Here is a 13,771-nt window from a genome sequence, read left to right as displayed (position 1 = left end):
GAAGCATGATGGGACACGTCTGTAATCCCAGCACTCACTTCCCAACTGGAGACAAGCCTGGGCTATGGAACAGACTACAAATATGCACAGCTTAGTTCATGTTTGAGCTCATGTCTCCTTTGCCTCCTTCCCAAGGCCCCCTCCTCTTCCTCACCCTTCCTCGATCAGAACCGTCTGCCCTTCCTAACCTCACACTGGGCTGCAGTTTTCCTGGCTTGCCTGGCGTCTTATATAACCCTTCTATTCCAGTGGCCTCTTTTTCACCTGTGGTCTTTCCATGGAAGTCCCTTTTGGAAGCTCGGTGCCTTGATCCAGCCCAGGCTAGCCCCTGCATGCGCTCACATACACACCCTGCTCACTTCCCTCCTCTCCATCCTTCACCCCAGGAGCAGGCAAATTGGTTGTGGTTGACAGTTGGCATATCAGGGTAGACTAGGAGGATGCTGGGGACAAGACGGGAGCATAACTGTGGCTGCAGCGATGGCCTGAGGACAAGCAGCCCTGTCTTCCCACCCTTTTCAAGAGAGACACTGGAGGCGGCACTGGTTGCAGGCTCCGTGCCACACGTTGTTGGCGGTGGCACAGCAGCTGAAGCCCCTGAGAGAGAGAGACCAGATTCAGAGACGAGGGCGAAATCCTAGCGAAGCTCAGCCTTCTGCTTTACTCCACCCTAATCTCGCCTGGGGGCGGGACGGAGTCTGTAAAAGAGGAAGCCGGAAGTTAGGCGTTTGGAGCCACGCTTAGCTCAGTTTCCAGCGGTTAGCTTCTGACTATCGGGCGGGCTTGAGCCGGGACCTGGTCTTGGGGTGGTTCCCTCTTGCCCAGGTCCAGTGTCCACTACCCGGCTCTGTCCCAAGCGAGGGCTGTTTACGTGCATACTGTTAAGTGAGAGTAGGCAGTGCAATCACCTGCCGGCAGAGGGCGTGTTGAGTTAGAGCGGATCAAAGTGGCCATGGGCACAGCACTTGTGTACCACGAGGACATGACAGCCACCCGACTGCTCTGGGATGAGTAAGTGTGTCTAGACAGAAGTAGGGGGCCGGGAGGGAACCCTGAACACTGAGATCCTTGTTTGTTCCAGCCCCGAGTGCGAAATTGAGTGCCCAGAGCGCCTGACAGCTGCCTTGGATGGCCTGCGGCAGCGTGGCCTAGAAGAAAGGTGCCAGTGTTTGTCAGCTTGTGAGGCATCAGAGGAAGAGTTGGGACTGGTGCACAGGTCAGACTATGACAGGTCTAGCGACCTGATCCTGTTATAGCCCCGCTAGCATCCCTTGGGTTCACCGTGGTGTGGGCTAAAAGGGAGTACTGGATGGGCACTCCCACCAGGAATCTCTGCTCTTTCCTTCCTGTCCTGCTGATCCGCAGCCCAGAATATATAGCCCTGGTGCAGAAGACCCAGACCCTGGACAAAGAGGAGCTCCACACACTGTCTAAGCAGTATGATGCTGTCTACTTCCACCCGGTGCGAGGCAGCATACACACCCATTCACCCAGATTTATGTCCGTATGCCTGCCTAGGTGTATTCACACCCAAACCTGCCCACCTGCCGGTGTCTTCTTGTTCATGCTTTATGACTATACCCTGCCGTGTTTTGCTTGCCACTGTCCCAGCCCTGTCTGCTCAGCAGTGGGAAGCCTGCAACCTGGGACAAGCAGGTCGGGTAGCAGGCTGAATTGCACTCTGGTCCACAGGATACTTTTCACTCTGCACGGCTGGCAGCGGGGGCTGCACTGCGGCTGGTGGATGCTGTGCTAACAGGAGCTGTGCACAATGGTGTTGCCCTGGTGAGGTGAGAACCACCATCCTCCCTTGGCTGTCTGTGTGTGACCTTGTGAGGGGACAGAATGACTCTGACATGCCCTCCTCTTACACCCCAGGCCTCCAGGGCACCATAGTCAGAGGGCGGCTGCCAATGGCTTCTGTGTGTTCAACAACGTGGCTATAGCAGCCAGACATGCCAAGCAGAAATACGGGCTGCAGAGGTGTGTCCGAGCCTGAGCTGCAAGTGTGGGGGACCCAAGCTAAAGAGCCAGAGGTGGAGTTGGTGGTCAAGAGATCCCACCTAGGTCCCCCTACTCCTGGCTGGGCTCCTAGCCTAAAGGTGGAAAGGTGGTTACTTTCAGTAATCTCCAGCATTGTCTGAATTTAGGATTCTCATTGTCGACTGGGATGTCCACCATGGCCAGGGCATCCAGTATATCTTTGAGGATGACCCCAGGTGAGCTGGGGGTGTGGACACAGCCCCTTGTCTGCAACACACCACTCTGGGGATGAAATTCAAGTGGTGAGACTGGGGGTATGTGTGTTAAGAATCAGGGTTCTTTGAGAAGCTGTGGGGTTGCTAAGGGACCTCACTTCTGACCTGGCCAGTTGTCTACAGTGTCCTTTATTTCTCCTGGCACCGCTATGAGCATGGAAACTTCTGGCCGTTCCTCCCAGAGTCTGATGCAGACACAGTTGGCCGAGGGCGGGGCCAAGGTTTCACTGTCAATTTGCCCTGGAACCAGGTACCAAGTCCCCCTTCCCCGTCCTCCGTCCAGTCTAGCTAGCTGCTCCCTAGCTCCAGGGGGATTGTGAATGTCACCTGGGGTATTCTGCAAGAGTCTCCCCAGAGTTTGGATCTCAGGGGCGAAGACCCTGAAGTCCTCATTTGTAGGGCTGGTCCTCTGATGCCTGATTTGCTTTTGCTGCAGGTTGGGATGGGAAATGCTGACTATTTGGCTGCCTTCCTGCATGTGCTGCTCCCGTTGGCCTTTGAGGTGACTGTGTGGTGGGTGCCTCCCCCAGGGCAGGAGACCCTAGGCTTACCCAGAGTCTCACTGTGAAGGCAGGAGAGTTAAAAGCCATCCCATCAGTGTATGGTATGAATAGACATATGGGGGTAGGGAAGGTGCCTCAGAAAGTCTGACATTATGTGAATGGGTAGCGATGGGACCTGCCCTTCACCTGGGCTACTGCTCTTTTTGGCTTCTTTCCACCGGATCCTGCCTATAGTTTGACCCTGAGCTGGTGCTGGTGTCAGCCGGATTCGACTCTGCTATTGGGGACCCTGAGGTGAGAACGTGGCCTGGCTGGGGATAATGGAAGGTCCTGGGCCCAGGTCCTTATCATACCTACTGTGTTTCAGGGGCAGATGCAGGCCACCCCTGAGTGCTTTGCCCATCTCACACAGCTGCTGCAGGTGCTGGCTGGTGGCCGGATTTGTGCTGTGTTGGAGGTAACTGCTCAAGGGCCAGGGGAGGGGAGGGCACCAGATGTGAGAGGGTCAGTCAAGGTTCTGCCTGGTACAGCCACTCATACTAGTGACATCCCTCCACTGTCCTATTTCAACTCTCTTCCTAGGGTGGATACCACTTAGAGTCCCTAGCACAGTCAGTGTGCATGATGGTGCAGACATTGCTTGGTGACCCCACACCTCCCCTTCCTGGGCTCATGGTGCCATGTCAGAGGTTTGAAGGCTGAGGGGCCAGTGGGGGAGGGCTGAGAGGGGAGTCAGGCTTACAACTCCACTTCTTCCCGTAGTGCCCTGGAGTCTATCCAGAGTGTTCGGACAGCCCAGATCCCTCACTGGACAAGCCTCCAACAAAGTCAGTATGGCCTGGACCTGGGTTGGTGGCTCCACCCTGGGCTTCCCTGCAGTGACTGTGACTCTGAATTGTTTAGACGTGGCCCCAGTTCTGAGTTCCAGCACCCACTCTCCTGAAGGGAGCTCTCTGCCTGTGCTTGCTGACAGTCCCACATGTACAGTAGCAGAGGATTCACTGAGCCCCCGCCTGGACAGACCGTGCCACCGCCCTACGCCCCCAATCTGCACAGCTGTTGCCTTGACTGTGTCAGGTGCTGCCCTGGACTTACCTCCTGGAGTGCTCCATCAAGAAGGGTCAGCCTTGAGGGAGGAGACCGAGGCGTGGGCCAGGTGAGGAGAGCGGATCGGGGAATGGGGCTGTCTATGCCTTGCACCTGTGTCACTTATACAATGATAATTTGGTTTCCATGTGTCCCTCTGGCCTGCCCATCATAGGCTTCACAAGTCCCAGTTTCAGGACGACGATCTTGCCGCACTGGGGAAGAGTCTGTGCCTCTTAGATGGAATCCTGGATGGGCAGGTAGGGTTGCCTGGGGTGCGATTTGACCTTGTAGTGTACGGAAAGGCAGTCAGTAGCAGCCATTTGGAAAAGATTGCAACAAAGCGTAAATGGGTTTAACCTAAGGTCTGGGAGTTGGCATTGGTTCCTGAAAGCGCTCCAAAGAGGGCATGTGTGCTAGCCTCTTGGTACCCTGTCTGTTGTCAATTCGATAGATAAGAAGTGCTATAGCAACCACAACTGCCCTTGCCACAGCAGCAACTTTGGGTGTGCTCATTCAGCGATGTGTAGCCCATAGAGGTCAGAGGTAAACTTTTCTTGGTTGACTTGGTTGTCCCCAAGGACCTGGGGGGTACACACAAATGGCATAGGGAGGGCCCTTGAATGGATACTGGACAATGTGAGCCAGCCTATCCTGGGTCAACTTCTTAGGCTTCTCTGTGTGGCCCTGGGACAACTGGATCGACCCCTGGACCTTGCAGACAATGGGTATGATTCTTCAGCTTACACATCTCACTTGTGGATGAATAGGTAGCGGGCATGTGACTGGGAATCCAGGGTTACTGTTGGGTGAGGACACTGCAGTTCACAATGCTGAGGGGGCTTTCCATAGATGCAGTTTGAGAGTGGGTGCCCCAGAAAGCAGTGCCATACCAGGTTGACAGTCACTTACGCACCCCCTCCCCCAGCCGGGCCCCAAGCTCCCCTTTGTCCTTTGTTAAGCTCTGGGAAGGGTGAGCAGGGTCTCATGCATGTGTACATGTCCGTGGTGCTTTCTCCTGATAAGAATTCTGTGGCTCAGCATCCGGGGCAAGGAGGCAGACATCTGGTCCATGTTCCACTTCTCCACTCCACTGCCACAGGTGAGTGGTTGTGTTGTGGTTGAACAGGTTCTCGATACCCCACAACCCCCACAACCCCTCAAAGCGCCCCCATCTTTCTGGGGGTTTCTGTTTACAACCCAGGGTCCCTGAGGTTGGGGAGGGGGGTGACAGGAGCCAACAGCATTGATCTCTAGATGAGAATCTGAGGCTCTGCTGTTGTCCCTACAGACAACTGGAGGGTTTCTGAGTTTCATCTTGGGTCTGGTACTGCCCTTAGCCTATGGCTTCCAGCCTGACATGGTGTTGATGGCCCTGGGGCCCGCCCATGGCCTGCAGAATGCCCAAGCTGCTCTCTTGGCTGCAATGCTTCGGAGCCCAGTAGGGGGCCGAATTCTAGCTTTAGTGGAAGAGGTAAACTGGGTAGGGTGGATACGTGTATGGGTGGGAAGTGGACAGAAACAGTTGTCTCACTGTCCCCCAAACCCTATTATCCCTGAGCCAGGAATCCATACTCCAGCTTGCAAGAACCCTGGCACAGGTATTGCATGGAGAAACACCTCCCAGTCTGGGCCCTTTCTCGATGGCATCTCCAGAGGAGATCCAGGCCCTTATGTTTCTAAAAGCTCAGCTGGAGCCTCGGTGGAAGTTGCTGCAGGTGGCTGGTGAGGCACATAGGGGCGAGGGCGTGGCCCTATTTTAGAATACGTGGAGCCAGCTTCACCGACGAGCCAATTGTGCTTTTCCAGCTCCTCCACCATAACCGTGATCGCCAGTCGCTTGAAATCGGTCAAGGAGGGCGATTCCTAGTTGAAGAGCACACTCTGGCGCCCATGGTCCGAGACCTACGTCCCGTCTGTGGCCCAGCTTCCTACCTCCAGAACAATAAACATCGGCTAAACAGAACACACCTCTGCCTCCTTTACTGAGTTTATTTTAGCAAATTATCTGAGCGGTTTAGCTCCAGTTATGAAAGCTGAGCCCCACCAACGACCGCCTCTGATGACGCACTTCCTGTGCGTCTCTTGGTGTTGTCTGCCGTCGCCTAAGTGTGACGCCAGAGCGGCGGGAGTCCCAGTTCTGGCGTCTTGGGCTTGCAGGCAGGTCATGGGACCCACGCATTCGGTTGGTAGACTTGTCATGGTTCGGGAGACCCGAGGACGAGCGCCGGGTGGCGGCTGAGGGCTGGGAGGACGCGGCGTGTGGCCTCTTGCACTGCGAAACCCGGGACGGAGATGCACAGTTCTCGGGTGTGAAGCGGTCGGCTTTTTGGCCCTGGCCCACCTGCGGTCGCTCTGGCCTTTGAGAGCATGAAGTGACTCCTAGGTGCAAAGTTTCCCAGTCAGGGGTACAGGGCTGAAAAGAGAGTGAATATGGCCAGCATCACCCAGCTGTTCGATGACCTCTGCGAGGCTCTCTTACCTGCTGCCCAGGCTCGCCCCGGCCAGCGCAGCGTGAACAGGAAAAAGGCAAAGTTGAGTCTTAAAAGGGTAGCCTACAATGCTCTTTTCGCAAATCTTTTTCAAGAGGACACCCATCAGCGGCAGCCTGACTCGAAGCTCCCTGTGAAAAACAAGGTCCTCATGCTGTCCTTCGATTTGAGGGTTGGGGGCTTGGGGCCAGAGGCTGACCGTTTGGAGGAGCTTGTAGAGAAACTTGAAACAGCCCCTGACTGTCCTTTTGTGGAAGTGGGATCAGTGTTGAACCTCTTAGTTCAGCTGGCAGGAAGTGGCCCTCCTCAAGTGCTGCGCAGGAAACGGGATTACTTCTTTAATAACAAGCACGCAGGCCGGAACATACCGTACAGCGGCTACGATTGCTATGACTTGAGTGTGTTTGAAATGGACGTTCGGTCACTCATCTCTGGGCAGGAGAATTTGTGTCATAACATGATCCAGGAAGCCCTTCAGGTGATGGAGGCTGCCCCAGGCACTGGCCTGCCCACCGTTGGGCTCTTCTCAACTGGTGACTCTTGTGGTGACAGGTTTGAGAGAGACACTAGGGTCTCTCTCTTCGGTGCACTTGTGCATAGCCGCACATATGACATGGATGTGCGACTGGACCTGCCCCCTGTGCCAGACAGCGCCGACTTCTCCGGACTAGCCATCAAGGTAGTATTTCTTTTCCCTTCAGTATCCCTAGAGATTTGGAAAATACTTTTACCTGGTAATGCCGGCAAGCTCCTGTCCAAGCATCAGGTAATTTGACCGTCATGAGGTAGAGGTGTTCCGGAGGACTTCCAGGCATCCTCTTACACAGGGAAGTGCTTGCTGTTCGCCTGCAGGCAGAAAAGCAAAACACAACTTTTTTTCCATCTTTTTTCCTCAAGAGCTTGTTAAGTCGCTTCTCTAGTGCTATTAGTTAAACAATCAGATTAGTTAAAATGAAGTGAAGTCTATTCTTCAGTTGTAGAAGCCACATTTCAGATTTTTTGTATACTTCCTCACTTGCACCATGGGTTTCCCCACACCACTCCCAAGACACTGAGTAAATTGTTATTATATTTTATTACTTTATTTTATTTTGATTTCTCGAGAGATGGTTTCTCTGTGTAACAGCCCTGACTGTCCTGGATTCGCTTTGTAGACCAGTTTGGCCTCGAACTCACAGAGCTCTTCCAGCCTCTGCTTCCCGAATGCTGAGATTAAAGCACCAAGTCTGGCCCTCAGTTATTATTTCTATTTTTTTTAATGAAATATGTATTTCCAAGTTTAAATGGTGGTACAGCAGAATCTTGGTATACATACATTTCTCTAGGTTTAGTATACTTTTCTTTTTCTCCTGAGTACTGAGGGGTTGGGGCGGGTAGGGACAGGGTTTCGGTGTAGCTCATGCTGGCCTCAAAACACATGGCGATCCTCCTGTCTCAGCTCCAGGGTGCTCGAGTTTCCGTACGATTCTTTTCCCTAAACTGAGGCCATGCTATATGTTAAATATAAAATTAATACTTTGCGTTTTGAGGTAGATCACTCTGTGCAACCCAGTCTGGTTCCAGACTCAATTCTACTTCAACCTCAGTACCGGGATGACAGGCATACACCACCACACCCGCCTAGAAATTGATAGCAGATTATATTAATTCTTTATGTGATGTATTGTGGAGGGGTGCATTATGGAATGCATAGGAACTTGAGGAAAAATAGACTACTTTGCCAGGTCTGCCCCTCTAGGGAATAAATGGATGTGGATAAAGTTCTAGAGTGTTCTTTCACACTTAATAGATGCATACAGAAGGAGATGGATAGTGAATTACTTTTCTCTGGTCTCCAGGTCCCACAGATTGTGGATCAGTGGGAAGATGAAGGTTTCCAATCAGCGTCCAACTTAACTCCCGACTCCCAGTCTGAACCAAGCATGACCCCGGATTTGGACCTCTGGGAAGCTGTGCTCACTTACGAAGCCAGCAAGCGGAGGTGCTGGGAGCGTATTGGATGGTATGTGACCTTTCCTTTGCTTTTAAATGCACTGTGCCTTTGCCCCATATCAGCAACTTGGAACCCGGGCGGTTGTTTGTAGAAATAGCAGTGTTGAGATTAAGAGGCTGACATTTCAGGTAAGCTAGTGTACAATCTTATCCGTGAGTGAACACATCCATCCATCACCTCAGTGGATCACTCTGGGAGTTACCTCTGCAGTTCATACTTACTCGGTCTTTCTTTTTACCAGGACTGTTAGACAGGTGTCCTAGAACAGTTAGTAAGCTGTGTAGTCAATGCCTGGAAAATGCTCCATGAGTGGAAGCAGTGGGTGTGGGACCTTCTGCTGGTAGAAGCATCAGCCATGGCAGCCTTTCCCTTAGTGACTGACATTGACTGAGCCTGGAGCTACATACTCTGCAGTATCTGCCCGGAGATGGGGTCTCTGTCTCAGTTCCTCTCATGGCCTGAGTTGGTACCCTTGAAAACACCCAGAATGAGAATTGAGGATGTGTACTTCACAGACATTTGTTCACACCCTTTACTGGGAGAACAGATGAGAAGCACTGAGGTAAACGTCAGGGCTAGAGGAGTCATGTGGCATCTGATGTAGCCTCTGGTGCCCTACAGGGTCTCTGAGAGGAGCACATGGTTGGGGAGTGATAAAGCCTTTTTGTGTAGGGCACTGCCCCTATGTGAGGAACTTTCCTAAGTCTGGTCATTTGTTCCCTCATGGGAGGGCCAGCTCCTTGCTTTGTAGCTTAAATGGTGCTGAAGGTTTCAGAGCCCTCTCTGTCCTGTAACTTCACAGCAGGGTTCTAGTTCTGTCTTGTTTGTATAAAGCAAATGTTCCTCCTATCTACCAATCCCTTACATGTTGAGAAATTGACCTTACAATTTATAAATATTTATGATATTACTCATCTGTAACTCTTCTGGGTCATTGTTTGGGAGGCATGGTCACCTAGCAGCTCATTTTTCTTCCATTGTGAAGACACTCCATCCTTTTGGTGTTCTCCAAAGTACTCCGGCAGTGTTTCCTGCAAGGAAGACTACGTTCCAAAAGTGTAGTTTGAAACAGGGTCTTGTTGTGTTGCTCAAGCTAGCCTCAAAATCTTGAGCTCAAGGATTCTTCCTACCTCAGCCTCTCAGGTAGCTGGTACTATACATAGGCATCACTGCCCCTGACATTTGAGGAGTTCTAACGGAGGGTCTTTTTTTTTTTTTTTTAAAGATTTATTCATTTATTGTATATAAGTACACTGTAGCTGTCTCAGAAACACCAGAAGAGGGCATCGGTTCTCTTTACAGATGGTTGTGAGCCACCATGTGGTTGCTGGGAATTGAACTCAGGACCTCTGGAAGAGTAGTCGGGTGCTCTTAACCGCTGAGCCATCTCTCCAGCCCCTAATGGAGGGTCTTAAGATGAAGAACACTGGGCTGGAGAGATGGCTCGGTGGTTAAGAGCACTGGCTGCTCTTCATATCCAGGTTCAATTCCCAACACCTATATGACAGCTAACTGTACAAATGTCAGAAGGGGATCTGATGCCCTCTTCTGGCTTCTGAGGGTATGAGGCATGCATGTGCTGAAGCATCCATGTATAAAATAAAAAGAAATTTTAAAAAGAATCAAGAAACTGGTGGTGGTAGGAAATACTGGAGTAATGCCTTTGTTGGGTCCAAAGCATCGTAGACCTGTTAAACAGGTTTTCCATGGGCAGTTTGTTGTGTAGGACAAAGTCACACTGTGCAGCTCACCCTAGCCCAGGCTTCATGATGTCTAATGACTGGGTTACTCCTTGAGGAATCAGTTCCACCACAGATCTTTCTGCCTTAGTCTTTTGAGTAGTACCACCAGGCCTGGGTATGTACTAGTGTCCTTAATTTGTTTTTTTTAAAGATTTATTTATTTATTATATAAGTACATTGTAGCTGTCTTCAGACACACCAGAAGAGAACATCAGATCCCACTACAGATAGTTGTGAGCCACCATGTGGTTGCTGGGATTTGAACTCAGGACCTCTGGAAGAGCAGTCAGTGCTCTTAACTACTGAGCCATCTCTCCAGCCCAGCCCTTGATTTTTTAAAAATATATTTTTAATTAACTATGTATTGTGTAAGACTTGGCAGTTAAGAGCACTGATTGCTCTTCTAGAGGTCTTGAGTTCAATTCTCAGCAACCACATGGTGGCTCACAACCATCTGTAGTGGGGTCTGATGTCCTCTTCTGGTGTGTCTGAAGACAGCTACAGTGCACTCATGCACATAAAATAAATAAATAAAAATTTAAAATTATGTTTTTGTTTTTGGTGTATGGGTGTTTTGCCTGCATGTATGCCAGTGTGAGAGTGTTGGATGGCTCCGGTGGAACAGGACTTACAGACAGATGTGAGCTACCACACAGGTGCTGGGAATTGAACCCAGATGCTCTGGAAGACTAACCAGTGCCCTTACTGCTGAGCCACCTCTCCAGCCCCAATTTTTTTTTTTTTTTCCTTCTTTTTTTCGGAGCTGGGGACCGAACCCAGGGCCTTGCAGTTGCTAGGCAAGGGCTCTACCACTGAGCCAAATCCCCAACCCCCCAATTTTTTTTTTTTTTTAATTTTAAGTTAGCATGTACATTTTTTGTTTTGTTTTGAGACCGGTTTCTCTGTGTAGCCCTGGCTGGCCTGTAATTCATTCTTTAGACTAGGCTGCCTTGCCCGGCTATCTGTAACTTTAATTCCAGGGGATCTGATACCCTCTTCTGGCCTCTGTAGGCACTGCATGCATATGGTACACAGACATGCAGGCAAAACACTCATACACATAAAATAAATAAAACAATGGGGCTGGAGAGTTGGCTTAGCAAGTAAGAGTACTTGTTCTTGTAGAGGACCTGGGTTCAATTCCTAGCACCCACAAGGTGGTTCACAGCCATTTATAATTCTAGTTCCAGGGGATCTAACACCCTCCTCTGGCCTCACTAGGCATGCGTGTGATACACAAACATACATGCAAAGCAAAACACACATTACCCCCTCCCCCCCACACACACACTAAAATAAAGCACACATATAGCACACATACACAAGCAGCACACAAGAAGAATGCACTCTGTATGAACCTGTCTCTGTCGATCACGACTGGGTGCTGCTTTGGGGACCTGGGCATTTGCCTGAGAAACTCAGTTGCAGCCTGGGGAAAGCACACCTGGCGTTAGGTCCATGCCGTCCAATCTATTCACCTCTTTCTCTTCTGCCTTCCTCAACAGTCCCCCTGGTCACCGAGAGGAGCCCTACCTCACTGAGGCAGGAAGGGATGCCTTTGACAGGTTCTGCAGGCTCTGTCATGGAGAACTACAGGCCCTCAGTGGGGGCCTCCTCCAGACCCCAAGGCCTGTGCTGGTGGAGGAAAGCGAGCTGGTGAAGGACTCACTGAACGTTCTGCTGGGTGTTGTCTCTGCTACATTTTCCCTCTGTCAGGTGAGGAGGGTTCGGGGCTGTCTGAGACCAGTGCTCTGTGGGACAGCCTCCCCAGGCACGCTCAGCTGGAGATGCAGTGCCATGAGTGCCAGAGAAGGCTGCTCTGTGGGGCTGATTAAAGAGCCACAGGATAGACTGGGCAGGCCAATTGGTGTTAGAATTCTTGCCAAGAATGTGAGAGGCCCTGGGCTCAATCCCCAGTATTAGAAAACAAAACAGAAATTCTGTTTAGATTTTAAGAGTTGACTTAATGATGTCCTTTATATTATTGAACAAAAGAACTTATCATAATCAGGGAGATAAAAAAGTTTTCCATGTATTCCCACTTGCATCCTGGGATGAGAGAGTTCACATTTGTTCTGTGCCTGTGTCCAGTTGTACTACACCACTTACTGGAAAAGTCATCCTAGTTGAGGATGATGGCTCATACCTGAAACCCCAGCATTTGGGAGGCAGAGGCAGGGGCATAGCAACTTTGAGGTCAGCCTAGGCTACAGAGTGAAATCTTGTCTCAAAAAGAAAAGAGATTTAAAGGTTGGAGAGATGACTCAGTGGTTAAGAGCACTGACTGCTCTTCCAGAGGCCCTGAGTTCAATTCCCAGCAACCACATGGTGGCTCACAACCATCTGTAATGGGATCTGATGCCCTCTTCTGGTGTGTCTGAAGACATCGATGGTGTACTCAAATACATAAAATAAAAAAATAAATCTTTTAAAAAAAAAAAAAAAAAAAAAAAGAAACTTAAGACTCCCCAATGCCTTCTGCCCCTTTACTTTTATGTGCTCGTTGGTTTACTGAGGGAAGGTTTGCCTAGGCTGGTTTTGAAGTTCTGATCCTTTGCCTCTTCTTTCTGAAGACTTTCCTCTCCTCTGTTCAGTGAGCATGCCGTCCCTACTGAGAATTTGAGGTGGGTGTGGTGGCACACAATTTAATCCCACCACCTTGGGTGTGGGGACAGGAAGATCAGGGTTCACTTTTGGCTACATAGTTCTGACCAGCTGCATAAAAGTCTCTCAGACCAAAAGTAGTCCTGGGAGATGGCATAGTAAAGTGATGACAGCCTGAGTTTTAATCCTCAATCAAGGAGAACTCACATAAAAATGCCTAGAGTCCATTACTCAGAGGCAGAGGCAGGCATATCTCTGAGAGTTCAAGGTCAGCCTGGTCTGCAGAGTGAGTTCAGGCCGTACAGAGTTACACAGTGAGACTCTCAAACAAAACAAAATCAAACAAACAAGTGACAATAACGTGGAGGGGAGAGGCAGGATAGCTCAGCAGTTAAAGTTAGTTTACCAGCCTAGCATGTTGGTACACACCTTTTAATCCCAGCACTCAGGAGGCAGACACAGATGTCTATGAGTTCACGGCCAGCCTGGTCTACACAGAGAATTTTTTTGGACAACGATCTGTGGAGCCAGTACCTCAGGTTTAGCAGGCATCTTCCAAGAAAGCTGTCCATGTGTGTTTCTTTTTTTCTTTATTTTAAAAATTATGTGTATATGTCTGTATCTGGGTGTAGGTTTGTGCACGTGAACACAGTATATGGAGACCAGAAGAGGGTATAGGGTCCTCTAGAACTAGAGTTGTAGGCAGTTGTCAGCCACATAATGTTGGTGCTTGGAACTTAACTCAGGTTCTGGAACTGTCTCCCTCCCTCTCCCCCTCCCCTCCTCCTCCTCCCTCTCCCTCCCCTCCCTCCCTCCCTCTCTCCCCTCCCTCCTCCCTCCTCCCTCTCCCTCCCTCCTCCCCCTTTTTCTGAGACAGGGTTTCTCTAGGACATCATTAGCTGTCCTAGAACTTACTTTGTAAACCAGGCTGACTGGCTTCCATGTCAGATCTGCCTCCTTCTGCCTCCCGAATGCTGGGATTAAAAGCATGTACCTAGGTTGTGTGTTTGTCAGTTTGTGTGCATGAGTGCAGGTGCCTGGGGAGACCAGAAGAAGGTGTCAGATTCCCTGAGCAGAGCTTAAAGGTGACTAT

General features: G+C 50.5%; 2 protein-coding genes across 7 annotated transcripts in view; both read left to right on the top strand.

Annotated features, from left to right (window-relative positions):
• Positions 1-405: 405 nt before the first annotated feature.
• Positions 406-5,817, top strand: Hdac10 (histone deacetylase 10). Of its 6 annotated transcripts, XM_032919379.1 has the most exons (20): positions 409-1,011; positions 1,082-1,216; positions 1,366-1,462; positions 1,693-1,790; positions 1,879-1,983; positions 2,151-2,219; positions 2,382-2,508; positions 2,695-2,760; positions 2,996-3,055; positions 3,129-3,218; positions 3,344-3,450; positions 3,524-3,588; positions 3,641-3,917; positions 4,023-4,107; positions 4,302-4,393; positions 4,519-4,576; positions 4,872-4,949; positions 5,139-5,321; positions 5,413-5,572; positions 5,657-5,817. In XM_032919379.1, exons 1-20 carry the CDS (start codon positions 953-955, stop codon positions 5,668-5,670), a joined length of 2,025 nt encoding a protein of 674 aa, XP_032775270.1. In that variant the 5' UTR covers positions 409-952; the 3' UTR covers positions 5,671-5,817. The 6 variants fall into 6 exon arrangements, with proteins under 6 accessions (XP_032775276.1, XP_032775280.1, XP_032775267.1 ...); XM_032919376.1 differs by having other exon boundaries at positions 407-1,011; positions 5,413-5,817; XM_032919382.1 differs by having other exon boundaries at positions 408-1,011; positions 3,665-3,917; positions 5,413-5,817.
• A 141-nt stretch (positions 5,818-5,958) lies between these two features.
• The window catches only part of Tubgcp6 (tubulin gamma complex associated protein 6), a 20,640-nt gene continuing 12,827 nt past the window's right edge, over positions 5,959-13,771 (top strand). Inside the window, exons 1-3 of the mRNA XM_032919370.1 lie at positions 5,959-7,018; positions 8,178-8,341; positions 11,580-11,790. Coding sequence (XP_032775261.1) covers positions 6,281-7,018; positions 8,178-8,341; positions 11,580-11,790 — 1,113 coding nt within the window. The 5' untranslated portion in view covers positions 5,959-6,280. The remainder of the gene's footprint in view (positions 7,019-8,177; positions 8,342-11,579; positions 11,791-13,771) is intronic.

This window comes from Rattus rattus, chromosome 1 (genome assembly GCF_011064425.1).
Source record: "Rattus rattus isolate New Zealand chromosome 1, Rrattus_CSIRO_v1, whole genome shotgun sequence".
Lineage (NCBI taxonomy): Eukaryota > Metazoa > Chordata > Mammalia > Rodentia > Muridae > Rattus > Rattus rattus.
The sequence above is the reverse complement of the archived record's forward strand: the minus strand, read 5'-3'. Positions and strand labels throughout refer to the sequence as shown.